Below are 17,804 nucleotides of genomic sequence, written 5' to 3'. Positions count from 1 at the left end.
TCTGGGAAGGGAGTGTGACTGTGGGATAGCAGGTATAGTAGGGAGAGATGGTGCCTATAGTAACAGTGGATAATAGTCTCTAGGAAGGGAGTGTGACTGTGGGATAGCAGGTATAGTAGGGAGAGATGGTGCCTATAGTAACAGTGGATAATAGTCTCTGGGAAGGGAGTGTGACCGTGGGATAGCAGGTATAGTAGGAAGAGATGAATTTGAAGTGAGTGAGTATGCCCTGTACTGGGTACCCCTGGAACTATAGCAGGGTGACACCCCAATGTTTCTATATATATGAAACCTTGTTATGAGCTAAGGGGGCCCAGTCTGAAGGCCAGTTAGGGGGAGATTTGGGGTGAGTGATTATTTGTGCCCTGGGTACCCCTGGAACTATAGCAGGGTGACACCCCAATGTTTCTATATATCTGTAACCTTGTTATGAGCTAAGGGGGCCCAGTCTGAAGGCCAGTTAGGGGGAGATTTGGGGTGAGTGATTATTTGTGCCCTGGGTACCCCTGGAACTATAGCAGGGTGACACCCCAATGTTTCTATATATCCGTAACCTTGATATGAGCCAAGAGGGCCCAGTCTGAAGGCCAGTTAGGGGGAGATTTGGGGTGAGTGTTTATTTGTACCCTGGGTACCCCTGGAACTATAGCAGGGTGACACCCCAATGTTTCTATATATCTGTAACCTTGTTATGAGCTAAGGGGGCCCAGTCTGAAGGTCAGTTAGGGGGAGATTTGGGGTGAGTGATTATTTGTGCCCTGGGTACCCCTGGAACTATAGCAGGGTGACACCCCAATGTTTCTATATATCTGTAACCTTGATATGAGCCAAGAGGGCCCAGTCTGAAGGCCAGTTAGGGGGAGATTTGGGATGAGGGCTTATGCCAAGGGTACCCCTGGAATTCTAGTAGAAAGGCTATTACAATCAAGTTTCATACAATATTCTGCAATATTACGAGGAGCTAATTTCTTGTTAAATAACTCAGTTCAGCCACATTCCCAGCGGATGGCATGTTTAGGTATTTCTTTAGTTTAAAGTCACTGCAGAGCAGATGTAGCGGTGCAGTAGGAGAGTATGTGCTGCGCCAGATAACATTCCCATTCTGATAAGAAGTCACAGTAGTATGTGCTGGTTGTGAGATACTGAAGCCTGTCCCAGCGCATGTAAATAATGTTCTTATTTAATCCGTCCCTTGTGCAAGAAAACAGCCTTCAGACAATGGTGCCCAAGGCATGTAAATAAATGGGAAAATATATCCCAGAAACCTAACACTGAGCTGAACAGCGAAATTCAACCCCTCGATGTGCTGAACAGCTGGGAAAGTGTAATTTAAGGAAAAAATGGAACAGAAGAGAGAAATCAATAGAAGCAGCAGGTAATGGGCTCTTCCTTCTATTTTCTGACATGATGAGTAAGTGAGAGCATTAATAGACAGGGAGAAAGAACTATATTCTGCTCAGACGCACAGAAACAACGAGCATTAAGCTTCTCCTCGCTGAAAGTCACATTTGTGGGTAACTTGGTTATGTGACTCTGGTGCCGGGGCTCAGGGTAGAGGCTTTTAGCTCAGGCTTGGGGACGGCATATTAGTGGGTTTGTGGTTTTAGCGAGGAACAGATCCCACAGGGCAGTAAATCTGCCAAATTCCATAAAAAGCACCTGAAAAAAGAATTTTGGAGTTGATTAGATAGATAAATAGATAGATTAGATAGATGATAGATAGATAGATAGATAGATAGATAGATAGATAGATAGATAGATAGATAGATAGATAGACAAATTAGACAGATGATAGATAGATGCTAGATTATATTGATAGATTATAGTGCCAGATTAAGTAGATGGATCACAGATTAAGTAGATAGAGGACAGATTAAAAAATAGATGACAGTTTAGATAGAAAATGAATACACAGATCACAGATTAAGTAGATACAGGAAAGATTAAGTAGATATATGACAGATTAAAAGATAGATGACAGTTTAGATACATAATGAATAGGTAGGTAATAGATTAATAGACAGATGACAGATTAGATAGATGACAAATAGATGACAGATGAGATAGATAAATGACAAATAGACAGATGGCATTAAATAGATGACAGATTAGACAGATGACAAATAGATGCTAGATTAGATAGATAGATAGATAGATAATGGATAGATAGATAGATAGATAGATAGATAGATAGATAGATAGATAGATAGATAATAGATAGATAGATAGATAGATAGATAGATAGATAGATAGATAGATAGATAATAGATAGATAGATAGATAGATAGATAGATAGATAGATAGATAGATAGATGATAGATAGATAGATAGATAGATAGATGATAGATAGATAGATAGATAGATAGATAGATAGATAGATAGATAGATAGATAGATAGATAGATAGATAGATAGATAGATAGATAGATAGATAGATAGATGATAGATAGATAGATAGAAGATAGATAGATAGATAGATAGATAGATAGATAGATAGATAGATAGAGAGATAGATAGATAGATAGATAGATAGATAGATAGATAGATAGATAGATAGATAGATAATAGATAGATAGATAGATAGATAGATAGATAGATAGATAGATAGATAGATAGATAGATAGATGATAGATAGAAGATAGATAGATAGATAGATAGCTAGATAGATAGATAGATAGATAGATAGATAGATAGATAGATAGATAGATAGATAGACAAATTAGACAGATGATAGATAGATGCTAGATTATATTGATAGATTATAGTGCCAGATTAAGTAGATGGATCACAGATTAAGTAGATAGAGGACAGATTAAAAAATAGATGACAGTTTAGATAGAAAATGAATACACAGATCACAGATTAAGTAGATACAGGAAAGATTAAGTAGATATATGACAGATTAAAAGATAGATGACAGTTTAGATAGAAAATGAATACACAGATCACAGATTAAGTAGATACAGGAAAGATTAAGTAGATATATGACAGATTAAAAGATAGATGACAGTTTAGATACATAATGAATAGGTAGGTAATAGATTAATAGACAGATGACAGATTAGATAGATGACAAATAGATGACAGATGAGATAGATAAATGACAAATAGACAGATGGCATTAAATAGATGACAGATTAGACAGATGACAAATAGATGCTAGATTAGATAGATAGATAGATAGAGAGAGAGAGAGAGAGAGAGAGAGAGAGAGAGAGAGAGAGAGAGAGAGAGAGAGAGAGAGAGAAAGAGAGAGAGACACAGCAGGCAGCTGTTACTGGTCATCTGTCTGGAGACCAACTTGTCATTGGTTGTTATGGTTGTTATGGGTTACTAGACCTCTGACTGACCCAGTCTTCCTACTGGGTAGAGGGTATTGGCAGGAGGGGAGATGCATGTCTTCAGGCCACCCATAGTAACAGGGTGTTCTGTAGTGAGTGTCAAATAAATGATCCCTTAGAGATCGAATGTGTCCACACAATACAGAGTCATAACCACACCCCCAGGCACTGCTGTCTAACTCATGCAATATGGCAACTGTCACTCATATGAATAAGTAGAGAGCAAAGGCCGTCCTTGCAATCAATCATTTCCTCCTACTGTTCTCTCTATGGGAAACAATATGGCTGCTCTTACACACATGTCAGTAGAAATATACAGAGAAAACATGTTATGTATATGCCTAGAACATATTCTCCCTTTCATAAAATTCAGGCTTTGCACTAGAAACTGAATTTCAGCTAATGAAAGAGACTGGTGAGATGTAGCCCAACTCTTCAGTGCACAGTGCTGCCCCCTGCTGCTCATTATCTGCACAAGAATAGCCTTGTACCAATAGTGCAGTGAATGCTGCCCCCCAATGGCACGTGTGAGTAATGTCTTGTATGTCATAACAGGCCTCAATGGGGCAATGGGGCATATTTACTAAAAAGGCAAATTTGGGGAATTTTTTCAGTTGGTTCCAACTGCCATTATAAAGATTCAACGGGCACTTTTGCATCTCATTAACCTGCCCCGGTGCTGATATCCTGTATGCTTCATTTGTGATATAAATTCACTAGAGGATTTAGAGAAAATGAACCAGCGAATTTAGACACTTTTTAAGCCTAAATTAAAAATGTACACTTTTGTAAATATGCCCCATTGTGTGTGCCGGAGCCACGTATTCCTCACGCCATCAGACATCGAGGCTGCAAGAAACGAAATACTTTGAAAAAGCCCAAATTACTTTTCTCTTTTGGCTGAAATTGGATTTTGACAGATTGTGCAGAAATGGCTTTTCAGTGGCAACAGAAGTCACCGGAGCTGAGGCCTAAACTGTAACCCCTCCAACGCCAAAGAAGGATCCAAGTGACTCCATGATACCCTGGGTTACTATTAAAGGAAAAATAACCCTAAAAATGAATGTGGCTAAAAACACCATATTTTATATACTGAACTTACTGCACCAGCCTAAAGTGTCAGCTTGTCAATAGCAGCAATGATCCAGACTTGTCACGGGGGGGGGGAAGAAAAAGACTGATCTGATGTTCTTCTGCTTAGGAAAGATGCGAGAAAGGTTTCTAATTTTTTTCCTGAGCAGAAGAACATCAGAGCAGCCTCTTTCTTTCTCCTGACAACTTCCTTGACTACTTGCTGGTCAGACTGGTCAGAAAATGACCAGCAGGTGCCGCTGTTGTAACAAAATTAATTCATATTAACAGTGCATATATCCCTTAATATCTTGGAATTAAAAATAAATAAATAATGAATGTACATTGCAAAAGTGCTTAGAATAGCACTCTCATCAATTTTACATTCACTTATTTTTAAGGTTTACTTATCCTTTAACTGTTCAAAATTGATACATTTAGTTGATACATTTGTCATCTCTGCCCAGGGATGCTGCTGAGAAATGTATCAACTAAATGTAATAACTAAACGTATCAACTAAATGTATCAACTAAAGTATTAACTAAATTAATCAACTAAACATATCAACTAAACGTATCAACTAAATGTATCAACTAAAGTATTAACTAAATTAATCAACTAAACATATCAACTAAACGTATCAACTAAACGTATCAACTAAACGTATCAACTAAACGTATCAACTAAATGTATCAACTAAACGTATCAACTAAACGTATCAACTAAATGTATCAACTAAACGTATCAACTAAACGTATCAACTAAATGTATCAACTAAACGTATCAACTAAACGTATCAACTAAACGTATCAACTAAATGTATCAACTAAATGTATCAACTAAACGTATCAACTAAACGTATCACCTAAACGTATCAACTAAATGTATCAACTAAACGTATCAACCAAACGTATCAACCAAACGTATCAACTAAACGTATCAACTAAACGTATCAACTAAACGTATCAACTAAACGTATCAACTAAACGTATCAACTAAACGTATCAACTAAATGTATCAACTAAAGTGTAAAAAAATATTTAACTAAATGTATCAACTAAACGTATCAACTAATGTATCAACTAATGTATCAACTAATGTATCAACTAAACGTATCAACTAAACGTATCAACTAAACATATCAACTAAATGTATCAACTAAACGTATCAACTAAATGTATCAACTAAAGTGTAAAAAATATTAACTAAATGTATCAACTAAACGTATCAACTAAATGTATCAACTAATGTATCAACTAAATGTATCAACAGTTCGGATGCTCCTGGATCACTGAGCTGCCAGACTGAGACACTGCAGACAGGAACATTAAACTTTAAACTTAAATTTTGGGAAAATGGTAAAAAAATAAATAATGGAAAGCAATTGAAAAAAGTATTTGTTTATGGTGAACAATCTGAAAAAAAACAACTGAAAAAGTGTTTGGAAGGTGAACAACCCCTTTAAAGTCAAGCAGCCAATCAGAACAAACCTTTCTCTGTATGGGAATAGAATCTACAGTACTTAAGGTTTCATAATATTGAAATGGTTTTTCCTAGTGTTTATTCCTTCCTATCAAATAATAGATGGGCAACAGGAAGAAAAACTATGACCCTTGGGATAAAAGGGGGTGTCTTGTTTGATTTTATTTATTTATCCAAATTATAGGGAGTATGGGGTTTGGAGAATTTGGTAATTAAAAGTGCCTCTCAGGCATATACATGGGCACAAATCAATGGTACATGTGTTTGTACATGGGGGTGTATATATATATATATATATATATATATATATATATATATATATATATATATATATATATGTGTGTGTGTGTGTGGGGGTATATAGCCCTGCCATATATTATAAGTAGCCCCTTCTAGACTGCTGAAAAATCTATAATAGAACTGTAAGAAAACCCCCACCCCGTGCAACTGATATTTTATTTTTCTTCTCCATCTGTTTCAGCTGCCGGCGGCAGTCAGCGAAGCGGCAGAAAGAAAACGGCATCAGAAGTCGCAGCGAGCAACAAACAGAAATCAAAAGGTTTTCTATATGGATTTATTTTACATATTGTCTCGTTTAAGCCGTCAAATGCTTCTTTATGCTGAAAAAATTGCTGCTGTTCCTAGTGAATGGGAAAATCAGTGTTGTATTTCTGGTAGTATCACTATCAGCCCCACATACAGTATGTTTGGACTTATATCAATGGAATCAGCTGGAGCAGCCCCCTATGTTTTCTCATAGTCTGTACAGAGAGATCCCATAAAACTATGGCAGTATAGGTATTCCCTGTACTAAGCACAATTGAGCAGGAACAGCCCTCTAAATTTGCTCATAGTCTGTACAGAGAGATCCCATAAAACTATGGCAGCATAGGTATTCCTCTGTACTAAGCACAATTCAGCAGGAACACTCCCCTAAGTTTGCTCATAGTCTGTACAGAGAGATACCATAAAACTATGGCAGCATAGTTATTCCTCTGTACTAAGCACAATTCAGCAGGAACAGTCCCCTAAGTTTGCTCATAGTCTGTACAGAGAGATCCCATAAAACTATGACAGCATAGGTATTCCCCTGTACTAAGCACAATTGAGCAGGAACAGCCCTCTAAATTTGCTCATAGTCTGCACAGAGTGATCCCATAAAACTATGGCAGCATAGGTATTCCCCTGTACTAAGCACAATTCAGCAGGAACAGCCCTCTAAATTTGCTCATAGTCTGTACAGAGAGATCCCATAAAACTATGACAGCATAGGTATTCCCCTGTACTAAGCACAATTGAGCAGGAACAGCCCTCTAAATTTGCTCATAGTCTGCACAGAGTGATCCCATAAAACTATGGCAGCATAGGTATTCCCCTGTACTAAGCACAATTCAGCAGGAACAGCCCTCTAAATTTGCTCATAGTCTGTACAGAGAGATACCATAAAACTATGGCAGCATAGGTATTCCCCTGTACTAAGCACAATTGAGCAGGAACAGCCCTCTAAATTTGCTCATAGTCTGCACAGAGTGATCCCATAAAACTATGGCAGCATAGGTATTCCCCTGTACTAAGCACAATTCAGCAGGAACAGCCCTCTAAATTTGCTCATAGTCTGTACAGAGAGATCCCATAAAACTATGGCAGCATAGGTATTCCCCTGTACTAAGCACAATTCAGCAGGAACAGCCCTCTAAATTTGATCATAGTCTGTACAGAGAGATCCCATAAAACTATGGCAGCATAGGTATTCCTCTGTACTAAGCACAATTCAGCAGGAACACTCCCCTAAGTTTGCTCATAGTCTGTACAGAGAGATCCCATAAAACTATGGCAGCATAGGTATTCCCCTGTACTAAGCACAATTCAGCAGGAACAGCCCTCTAAATTTGCTCATAGTCTGTACAGAGAGATCCCATAAAACTATGACAGCATAGGTATTCCCCTGTACTAAGCACAATTGAGCAGGAACAGCCCTCTAAATTTGCTCATAGTCTGCACAGAGTGATCCCATAAAACTATGGCAGCATAGGTATTCCCCTGTACTAAGCACAATTCAGCAGGAACAGCCCTCTAAATTTGCTCATAGTCTGTACAGAGAGATCCCATAAAACTATGGCAGCATAGGTATTCCCCTGTACTAAGCACAATTCAGCAGGAACAGCCCTCTAAATTTGCTCATAGTCTGTACAGAGAGATCCCATAAAACTATGGCAGCATAGGTATTCCCTGTACTAAGCACAATTCAGCAGGAACACTCCCCTAAGTTTGCTCATAGTCTGTACAGAGAGATCCCATAAAACTATGACAGCATAGGTATTCCCCTGTTCTAAGCACAATTGAGCAGGAACAGCCCTCTTAATTTGCTCATAGTCTGCACAGAGTGATCCCATAAAACTATGGCAGCATAGGTATTCCCCTGTACTAAGCACAATTCAGCAGGAACAGCCCCTAAGTTTGCTCATAGTCTGTACAGAGAGATACCATAAAACTATGGCAGCATAGGTATTCCCCTGTACTAAGCACAATTCAGCAGGAACAGCCCCTAAGTTTGCTCATAGTCTGTACAGAGAGATCCCATAAAACTATAAACCATAAGAACATTATAAGCCCTTTAAAATCTTATCTGAACCCCCCAGCATTAATAAAGCAATGAGTCATTTATTTATGCAAGGGACAGTACAATTCTGCGGGTAAATTATGAGTGCACGGATGCAATAGACTTTTAGATTTGCTTGCACAAATTTATGGAGAATGAAGTCCCCCGGGGGCGATGCTTGATATACAGCCTTTGCAATCTTCAGTTAACGCTGTGAGATATCCGGGGCCGGATTACTCTCTCAATCTGCGTGTGAATCAGCCATAACCTTTTTTGTGCTGCAAATTTATGCACATTGCCTCGGCCAAATGTGAAATTACAACAACAACAACAAAATTTGCTGTATTAAGTGCCAGACGTCTGTCCTCTCTCTCCAAATCAGCCACTCTGAGTTATTCTGACTCCAAAAACATTTATTTCTGTTGATTATTAGTCGGTATTTTTTCCCCTGCGTTGGTTCATTTTGCAGGCGACAGACAGTGCCGGGACTCATATCTTCAAAGGTAAATGCTTATCTGGTGAATTCCCGGCTGCATTAGTAGCTGTTGCCTAAAGGAACAGGGTCCATAGTACCAAGATAATAGGCAGAACCAATGGGAGTAGGGTTGTCTATACTGGTGTTAGAGCCTGGGGCAAAAGAGGCTGTTTTAAGAACCAACGTAATATATGCAGTGCATGTAGGTGTGTGCCGCAGCCATGGAGCATGCATGAGCCAAGGTTTAAAGGGATGAGCCGACAACCTTATTATAACCAGGACAATTACTCCCCTTCTTCTTTCTTTAATTTAAATTGCTTGAAAATGAGACCCCAGTGATACGGTTCCTCATTGGTTATCCCATTCTGTAAATGTTTACTAAATGCGTTTCCTATCCCCCGGGCTTTTTTTTTTTTTAGCTCCGTTTCTCATAATTTTCCTAAGTTAAAGAGTTAAAAAGAATTTCCTGCTGGTGTAAGGCTATAGTTAATGGAGGGGCACCTTTACTCAAAACTATCAACGTTACCCCAGGTTTGCTCCGTGTGGGCCCTCACAACGCTGTGGAGGCTGGGTGTTTGGGAACTGCAATTTATAGTATTTCACAAGAATTGTTGCCAGAGGTTTTTATATCGTAACCAGAACTTATTTATTTGGAACAAGCCACAAAGGAGATCAATGAGATAATACAGGGCACAATCATTAAATAGTCAATACATATGAAATAGCCCTGAGCCTAACTATCTCTTCTAGAAAGACCTATGAGAGGAGATAGCTGCCCACTCACTAAATCCTGCCCTAGTATAGGGTCTCCCCTCTTCCACTGAGCACAGTCTCTAGCAAAAAGCCCTCAGAGCCACATGGCTTATCTATATATATTTATCTATATATACAGTATTAGCATTTTAGCACACCGCCACCTTGTGACTTAACTAGGGACCGTGAGCTGACCCAGGAAGAGAAGGATTACTCCTCCATAAATTAAGGGGCCCATTAGTGGCCAAACTTTAGGGAATTGCACAGTCAATGGAGAAACTACCCTACACTGGAATTTTCTCTTTTTAAAAAGAGGAAAAAAGAATCCACTGAGCAAAGAGGTTAACCTTATTAAAGGGATACTGTCATGGGAAAAAAAAAAAATTCAAAATGAATCAGTTAATAGTGCTGCTCCAGCAGAATTCTGCACTGAAATCCGTTTCTCAAAAGAGCAAACAGATTTTTTTATATTCAATTTTGAAATCTGACATGGGGCTAGACATTTTGTAAATTTCCCAGCTGCCCCTGGTCATATGACTTGTGCCTTCACTTTAGGAGAGAAATGCTTTCTGGCAGGCTGCTGTTTTTCCTTCTCAATGTAACTGAATGTGTCTCAGTGGGACCTGGATTTTACTATTGAGTGTTGTTCTTATATCTACCAGGCAGCTGTTATCTTGCGTTAGGGAGCTGATATCTGGTTACCTTCCCATTGTTCTTTTGTTTGGCTGCTGGGGGGGGAATAGGGAGGGGGTGATATCACTCCAACTTGCAGTACAGCAGTAAAGAGTGATTGAAGTTTATCAGAGCACATGACTTGGGGCAGCTGGGAAATTGACAATATGTCTAGCCCCATGTCAGATTTCAAAATTGAATATAAAAAAATCTGTTTGCTCTTTTGAGAAATGGATTTCAGTGCAGAATTCTGCTGGAGCAGCACTATTAACTGATTCATTTTGAAAAAAAAAATTTCCCATGACAGTATCCCTTTAACCTTTCCATGGTCCATTTTTGGTTCATGGAATAAACTACCAGTGTTCTGTTCCCCTTTAATTCTTCCCAACTCTATTATCCCCACTGGCCACAAGTTTACAGTCCCCACTACCTGCTTCCAAACTGCAGAGCTGATAGACACCATGTTTGGCCTTGTCACTTCAATTCCCAGGCTCCAAGCTGGTGGCACAAAATCAAACCAGTTCTGCAGCCTAGTATGGATGTCCTTACCTGCCAATCACTCTGGAACTGGATAGATCCTGGTCATTTTTTCCGATTGAGGCGAGTTTCCTTTTGCCGCCCCCACCCCTCCCGAGGGCACTCACCTCTTCAGCACCGGAGGGGGTCGGGGACAGTCCATGTCGTACTGGAGGGGTCGGGGGCAATCAACATCACTAATGCAGAGAGCACAATTGCACTCTCTTTACTAGAAGAGCCAAATTTCAGGGTTGAAGAGCGGAAGTTACCAGGAGCAGCATTTTTGCCGCCTGAGGTGAGTGCCTCAACTCGCCTCATTGGTGGAGCGCCCCTGCTCTGGAACATGCTAATGGAATAGAAGTGACCAAATTCTGCTGCAAAACTCTGCAGTCTAGGAGCAGCTAGAGTGAACCAATAACTCCTATCCAGCAAGGGTCATATAGTTGTTGGGGATGGGGCCGGACCAAAAAAAAATCGATTATCTATTTATATCTAAGTTCTTCAAAAGAAACTGGCGGGTTGCTTTCCCAAAAGGAGATCTAGGCGGCAGTGACCAAGACCCACTTGCATTTGTGTTGATTGGCCCGATGACTTGCAAGCTCATTAGTACTGTTACTATTTATTCTTACGTTGGTGCCCTTTTAGGCATGATGGGCTAAATATGCACAAGAGGCTCCTGTATGAGGGCACCATACCTGCTCCTGGGAAATGTCACGCTCTATTTTGGTTCTCTGAAGCACATTCTTGTCTCCCCCCTGAAAGGAATTAACTTCTTCTCAGATGCCCTCAAGGTTTATATCGCTTTGCTGAAATTGTATGAAATGGCTTTTTGCTTTGCTCTACTGTGATGAAAGAAAGAATAAAAGGAATGAGTTATATATAGAATGCTCTAAAGCCATGAGTAACCTGTGAAATATATCCTTAGAAATGGCGCGTAGTGATGTCATCAGCGATCATCAATGTTGTGCCTAAGTAAATTGTTATTATGGTATCAGTGTCATTATGGTGGATCTATAAAAATTCTAGTTCCTGGAGGAGGTGTATACAGTACTTCTAGATGGAAGGGGTGAGGCCAGCAATTCTAAAGATCAAGGTGAGTTGCACCAAAATGTGAATGAATCAAGTCACAGAGCAAGGTTCTCAGTTGCACACATTCTTTGCTGAGTATAAAGATAATGGGGCTCATTTATGAACACTGGGCAAATTTGTTCCTGGGCAGTAACCCATAGCAACCGATCAAATGGTTGCTGTCTGTGTTAACACTGCAGCTCAGTGAAAAAAGGTAATCACTGATAGCAAAAGCAATGTTCAGGGCAGGCAGCACATGTTCTTTACTGGATACAATAGCAATGCTCACGATAGGCAGCACATGATATTTGCTAAGAACAATAGCAATGTTCAGGGCAGGCAGCACATGTTCTTTACTGGGTAAAATAGCAATATTCAGGGCAGGCAGCACATGATCTTTGCTGATAACAATAGCAATGTTCAGGGCTGACAGCACATGTTCTTTACTGGGTACAATAGCAATGTTCGGGGCAAGCAGCACATGTTCTTTACTGGGTACAATAGCAATGTTTAGGGCAGGCAGCATATGTTCTTTGTTGGGTATATAAACAATATTCACTGGAGGCAGCACACTTTCAATCTTGGGTATAAAATCAGCATTTGGATCAGGCAGAATACATTCTACAAAATCTCATCTCTGCTCGTGGCAAACAGAGACGAGCCAAGTCACAGAGGAATACAAGGAAATGAGTTCTCAATCACACACACCCCAGCCCATTTTTCATTCCCCAATGCACAAGTACATTTTGCACTTTGTACAAAATTGTACTCCTTGGGGCTCCTGCATTTACTAGTTGCCAAAGAGTTAATTGTCTGTGCAAGAGTTCTGCACCTTGTACCTGGTTAAAATCCCAGTGCAAGGTAAAGAACAGAGCCCTGAACTTAATGCCCTTTCCCTTTGTGACCCCAACACTCTGAGCATTTCTATGACATGCAAGGTAATTGATGTTCCAGCCCACCCCCTGGAAATGAAGTGCTCTTGTACCCAGGCAGTGATGCATTCAGAGTGAATTAAAGCTCTTTGCACTTCTCTGTAGGAGCACAAGACGCAAAACCTCAAGACACATTGCGCCTGTTTTATGCACTTTGTACATTTTCTCATAAATGGTAAATGAGGTCTATAAAGTCATATACCAACTGTCCCTTGCTCTCTGGTACAAGCAGGGCCAAGGTTAGAGAAGATGAAGCCCCTGAAAACCCTGGAATACTACAAGCAATTGTCTGTTGGAGGGATGCTTAATGATGTAATTCACCAGTAAATAAAAGGCTACTTACCCTTCTGGTGGGGCCCTGGTTATTCTGGTACCATGGGCAACTGCCATCTCTGCTCAGCTATAAAACTAGCATTGGATCCAAGAGACAGTAGCTTGAACCATCCATAACAGGGCAAATGTTTACTCAACAGCCCAATCAAATGGGCAGATCTTTTATGTAACCATCAGGTTCAAACACTCTACCCTACAGGTTGGTCCACTGGAAAGCAAAGAAACCCCTCTATGGACCAGACTTGTTGAGCGGTGTAGTCCACAACCACAAATTAGCAACTAATTTGGTATAAAACTTCCAACCCAACAGACCAATTCTGCCCATGAACCGGATACTCAACAGCAGTTCAAGTTCAAGCCTACTATGAGGACCAAATATGGTCAAACTCTCAAACTATAATAGCCTAGTTAGAAATATATCCAGGGCTTCAAATAAGTCCTTCTCCCAGTTCTTTCCATATTGCACATCTAGACTGTCTTCCAGGGGTAGGAGAGCAGATAGGAATTCTCCCTAAACCTCACCCTTTAGCCACTGCTCTGCAGTATAATAAGCTCTCAGTTAGAATGGGTGTCGGAATGCAGACAACCATATAACACTGAGTAAAGAAGATTAAATCAACGCGCAGGGTAATTTGTGGAAATTACACCCAATACATGTGCTGTTCCTCCGACATTCGCTTTGTCAACATCCATGCTTGAGATGAGCTAGCATTTACCAACGGTGAAATGTCATGGGCGAATCGCTGTGCTATCAGACATATCTAATGGATTTCAGGGACATTAACAGCATCTCATATATCATGTATTCATCGCCCATTTCTCTGCCCATATATTGTTCTGCATCTTGATGAGAGATAGGGAGATATTCATACAAGTGACATTCAGACAGATGAGGGTCTCTCAGCTCCAATCTCATTCCAAGGCAAAGCTGTGACATGTCAGAGAGGTCTGCATGGAGTTTACCTGCACAGGTATCTTGGCAGGGTTTTTAATTAGTTGTTCTAATTATCTTCATTGTCACTGCTAATTATCTTAATTTGCTCAAACTCCAATTGTCATAAACATTTCATAAGAAGCTGCGTCCTTTAAAAATGAATATGGCATTGAGGGACTTTACGTGAATCTAGAGTCATGCTTCTCACTACGGGGCACATTCACTAAGCGCTGAAGCGCCGAACGCTAGCGTCAATTCGCTAGCGTTGGGCATTTTCGTTACTTCGCAAATTCACTAACGAACGCTGGCGTAGATTTGCTAGTGTTACTTCGCACCCTTACGCCTGGCGAATTTTCGCTATGGACGTAACTACGCAAATTCACTACCGCGCACAGTGTACTGAACGCTACCTTTTACGCTAGACTTCCTTCGCCACCTCAGACCAGGCGAAGCGCAATAGAGTAGATAGGGATTGCTTCAAAAAAAGTCAAAATTTTTTCTAAGTCCCAAAAAACGCTGGCGTGTTTTCTACATTATGGGTGATAGGCTGAAAAAGATCGAAAATTTTTTTAGGGCTCCCCTCCTTCCCCCTACATTTCCTGACTCATGGCAACTTACCTATACAGTGGGCACATGTGTAGGGCAAAATAAAATTTTTATTTGATGTTTTGAAGGTTTTCTAGGCATTTGTAGTGATTCTACGTATTCCTCCATTGAAATTTGAATTTGGCGCCGTATGCAAATTAACCTTTGCTAGCGCAACTTCGCAACCTTACGCTACCCCTGTGCGCAACTTTGGATTTTTGTGAATTTGCAGAGCGCTGGCGAAACTACGCCTGGCGAAGTGCGGTGAAGCGCGGCGAAGTTGCGCCTGGCGCAATTACGAATCTTAGTGAATTTGCCCCTACATCTCTGGGCAAGTAGAGGGGCAGACAATGAATGAACAACTAATTATGGGACAGTCAGGGTGGTATAAGAATAAATTTTCTGAAGCCAAAAAACACGGTTCAGGTTGTTAGTGTCTTGCAAGACATGTTCATGTGTCTAGTGACATGAGGAGCATTTAGATTTCTACGTGACATTTGCCTAAAGGGATATTCATATGGAACTGATGGTTCATTCACATCAAATATCTCTTCCAGGAAAGTTCATTTGGACTGATTCTTCATGAAAGTAGGCAAGTAATGAAATATTCTGACAATGCTGCCCAACCATCTGTGTAATGGAGTCTACTGACCTGCTCCAAGATGGCGTCCAAAATGGCGATTCCTCTTCCCTGCACATGGCTCCGGGTGGTCGCAATCATCCTGCATCATCTCCTTCTTGCCCTGTGATTGGTCGCCGGCGACGGAACGGACGCCGGCGTCAGAATCGGGCGCCGGCGTCAAGGCGTCAGCGTGGGGACGCTGGCGTCTGCGTCTGACGCCAGCGCGTCAATTTGGCGCCAATAGACTGGACTATAAAGACCCTCATTTCCATCCTGACCTTGCCCAATTATAGGTCTATTTCATATAGTTCCTGGGTGCGATATATTCTGTTTTGCTTATCCGTGTTTGAACCTTGCCTGTTATCGACTTTGAATCTGTACTGCCTGTCTTGACCATTCTGCCTGTTTTACGACCATTCTTTGATAAACCCTTTTCTGTACCGCGAATTTGGATTGTTGCCTTCTCTTTGGTCCTTACTTCAACTGCGCCTTCGGGCATTACAGTATAATTGGGCCATGGACCCCTCGGAGGAGGCCCAAGTACCCCTCGATGTCGGAGGGGCCATTCGGGGATTGGCTTCTCGCATGAAATCCTATGAAGCCCAGCAGTCTCAAATTGGCCAGGCAATTGATGTTATCCTGGAGAAATTGACTGCCATGTCTCCAGCGGCTCCTGCGGCTGTGCCTGTTCCTGCCATTCCTGCTCCTCTCCAGGTGTCTGAACCTCGTGTTCCCGCTCCACCTCTTTTCAGCGGAGACCCAAAAGCTTGTCGTGGTTTTATTAACCAATGTGAAATTCAATTCACTCTGCAGCCAGGCCAGTTCGTCTCCGAGCAAGCCAAGGTTGGTTTTGTCATCTCCCGTCTGCAGGGGAAGGCTCTGGAATGGGCGTCTCCCCTTTGGGAGAAGAGAGACCCGCTGATCGACAACGCCGGGGCCTTTCTCCAAGAACTCCGGACGGTGTTTGACGCTCCTGGTCGTACTACTGCAGCCTCGGCTCGACTGTTCCAGCTTCAACAAGGCACTCGCTCAGTTCCCGAGTATGCCATTGAATTTCGTACCCTGGTGGCAGAGACCTCCTGGAATAACGATGGTTACCACGCGGCCTTTTACAACGGCTTGGCTATACGCATTAAGAATGACCTCGTTTCCCGGGAAATTCCTTCTCGGTGGGAGGATCTGGTGGCCTTGGCGGTGAAGGTGGATACCCGGCAGAGGGAGTTCCAGCTTGAACTCGACCGAGAGCGTACAAAGAGGTACCCCCGGTTCCAACCTTCTTTGGCCCCCCGCTTCCAGAGACCCCTGCTTTTCAATCCTGTTCCCCCTGAGCTTCCTCCTGCTCCTATGGATTCTGCTTCTTCCTCCTTGCCGGCTGAAGAACCCATGCAGATTGGGCGGGCCCGCCTGTCCGAACAGGAGAAACTCCGGAGAAGGGCTGCCGGCCTGTGCCTTTACTGTGGGGGTAAAGCCCACTTTGCCCAGGAGTGTCCAGTGAAGCCGGGAAACGCCAAAGCCTAGGTAAGCTCGGGGAGACTTACCTGGGTGGGATTTGTCATTCTCCCCATTCTTCTACTCTACGTTTCCTTCTTCCGGTGCAGATCCAGTTTGGCTCTTTAAAGTTTTCCTCACAAGCCTTTCTAGATTCCGGTGCTGCAGGAAACTTCATGGATCGATCCTTTGCAAGACGTCATTCCATCCCTCTCCAACCCTTGGCAGTTCCTCTTCGTGTCCTGGCGATTGATGATCGTCCTCTGTCGTCTGCCTTCGTCTCGCATTCTACTCAGGAACTTTCTTTTAAGGTGGGCACCTTGCATTTGGAGAGATTATCCTTCCTCCTCATTGATTGCCCTTCCACTCCGGTTGTCCTGGGACTGCCATGGTTATGTGCACATAATCCAGTCATTGACTGGTCCACATTGCAAGTTTCCAGATGGAGTCCTTTTTGTTTACAGAACTGCCTACCCACTGTTCCGGTTGTCAAAATTTCCTCTGTGTCCTCTAATTCTTCTCTTCCCTCTGTATACCAAGCATTTGCCGATGTGTTTAACAAGTCTTCTGCTGAGATTCTTCCTCCCCATCGGCCTTACGATTGCCCAGTGGAACTTCTATCCGGCTCTATGCCCCCCAGGGGCCGCACCTACCCACTCTCTCCTTCGGAAACTTCTGCTATGAAATTATACATCCAGGAGAATCTTCAGAGAGGATTCATCCGTCCTTCCACCTCCCCTGCCGGTGCAGGTTTCTTCTTTGTTGAGAAAAAGGATGGTAGTTTGCGGCCCTGCATCGACTACAGAGGACTCAACAAGATCACAGTTAAAAACAGGTACCCTCTTCCTCTTATTTCTGAACTGTTTGATCAACTTAGGGGTGCCAATATCTTTACAAAGCTGGATCTTCGGGGGGCATACAATCTTATCCGGA

The 17,804-nt window shown here is 41.8% G+C and overlaps 1 protein-coding gene across 1 annotated transcript in view; it reads left to right on the top strand.

The window, feature by feature from the left end:
- gfra4.L (GDNF family receptor alpha 4 L homeolog) overlaps positions 1-17,804 on the top strand; it is a 208,337-nt gene that overhangs the window by 137,533 nt on the left and 53,000 nt on the right. The window contains exon 2 of the mRNA XM_041587141.1: positions 6,376-6,453. Coding sequence (XP_041443075.1) covers positions 6,376-6,453 — 78 coding nt within the window. The remainder of the gene's footprint in view (positions 1-6,375; positions 6,454-17,804) is intronic.

Source organism: Xenopus laevis, chromosome 1L (genome assembly GCF_017654675.1).
Source record: "Xenopus laevis strain J_2021 chromosome 1L, Xenopus_laevis_v10.1, whole genome shotgun sequence".
NCBI classification, from domain to species: domain Eukaryota; kingdom Metazoa; phylum Chordata; class Amphibia; order Anura; family Pipidae; genus Xenopus; species Xenopus laevis.
This window is presented reverse-complemented; position numbering and strand designations above follow the sequence as displayed.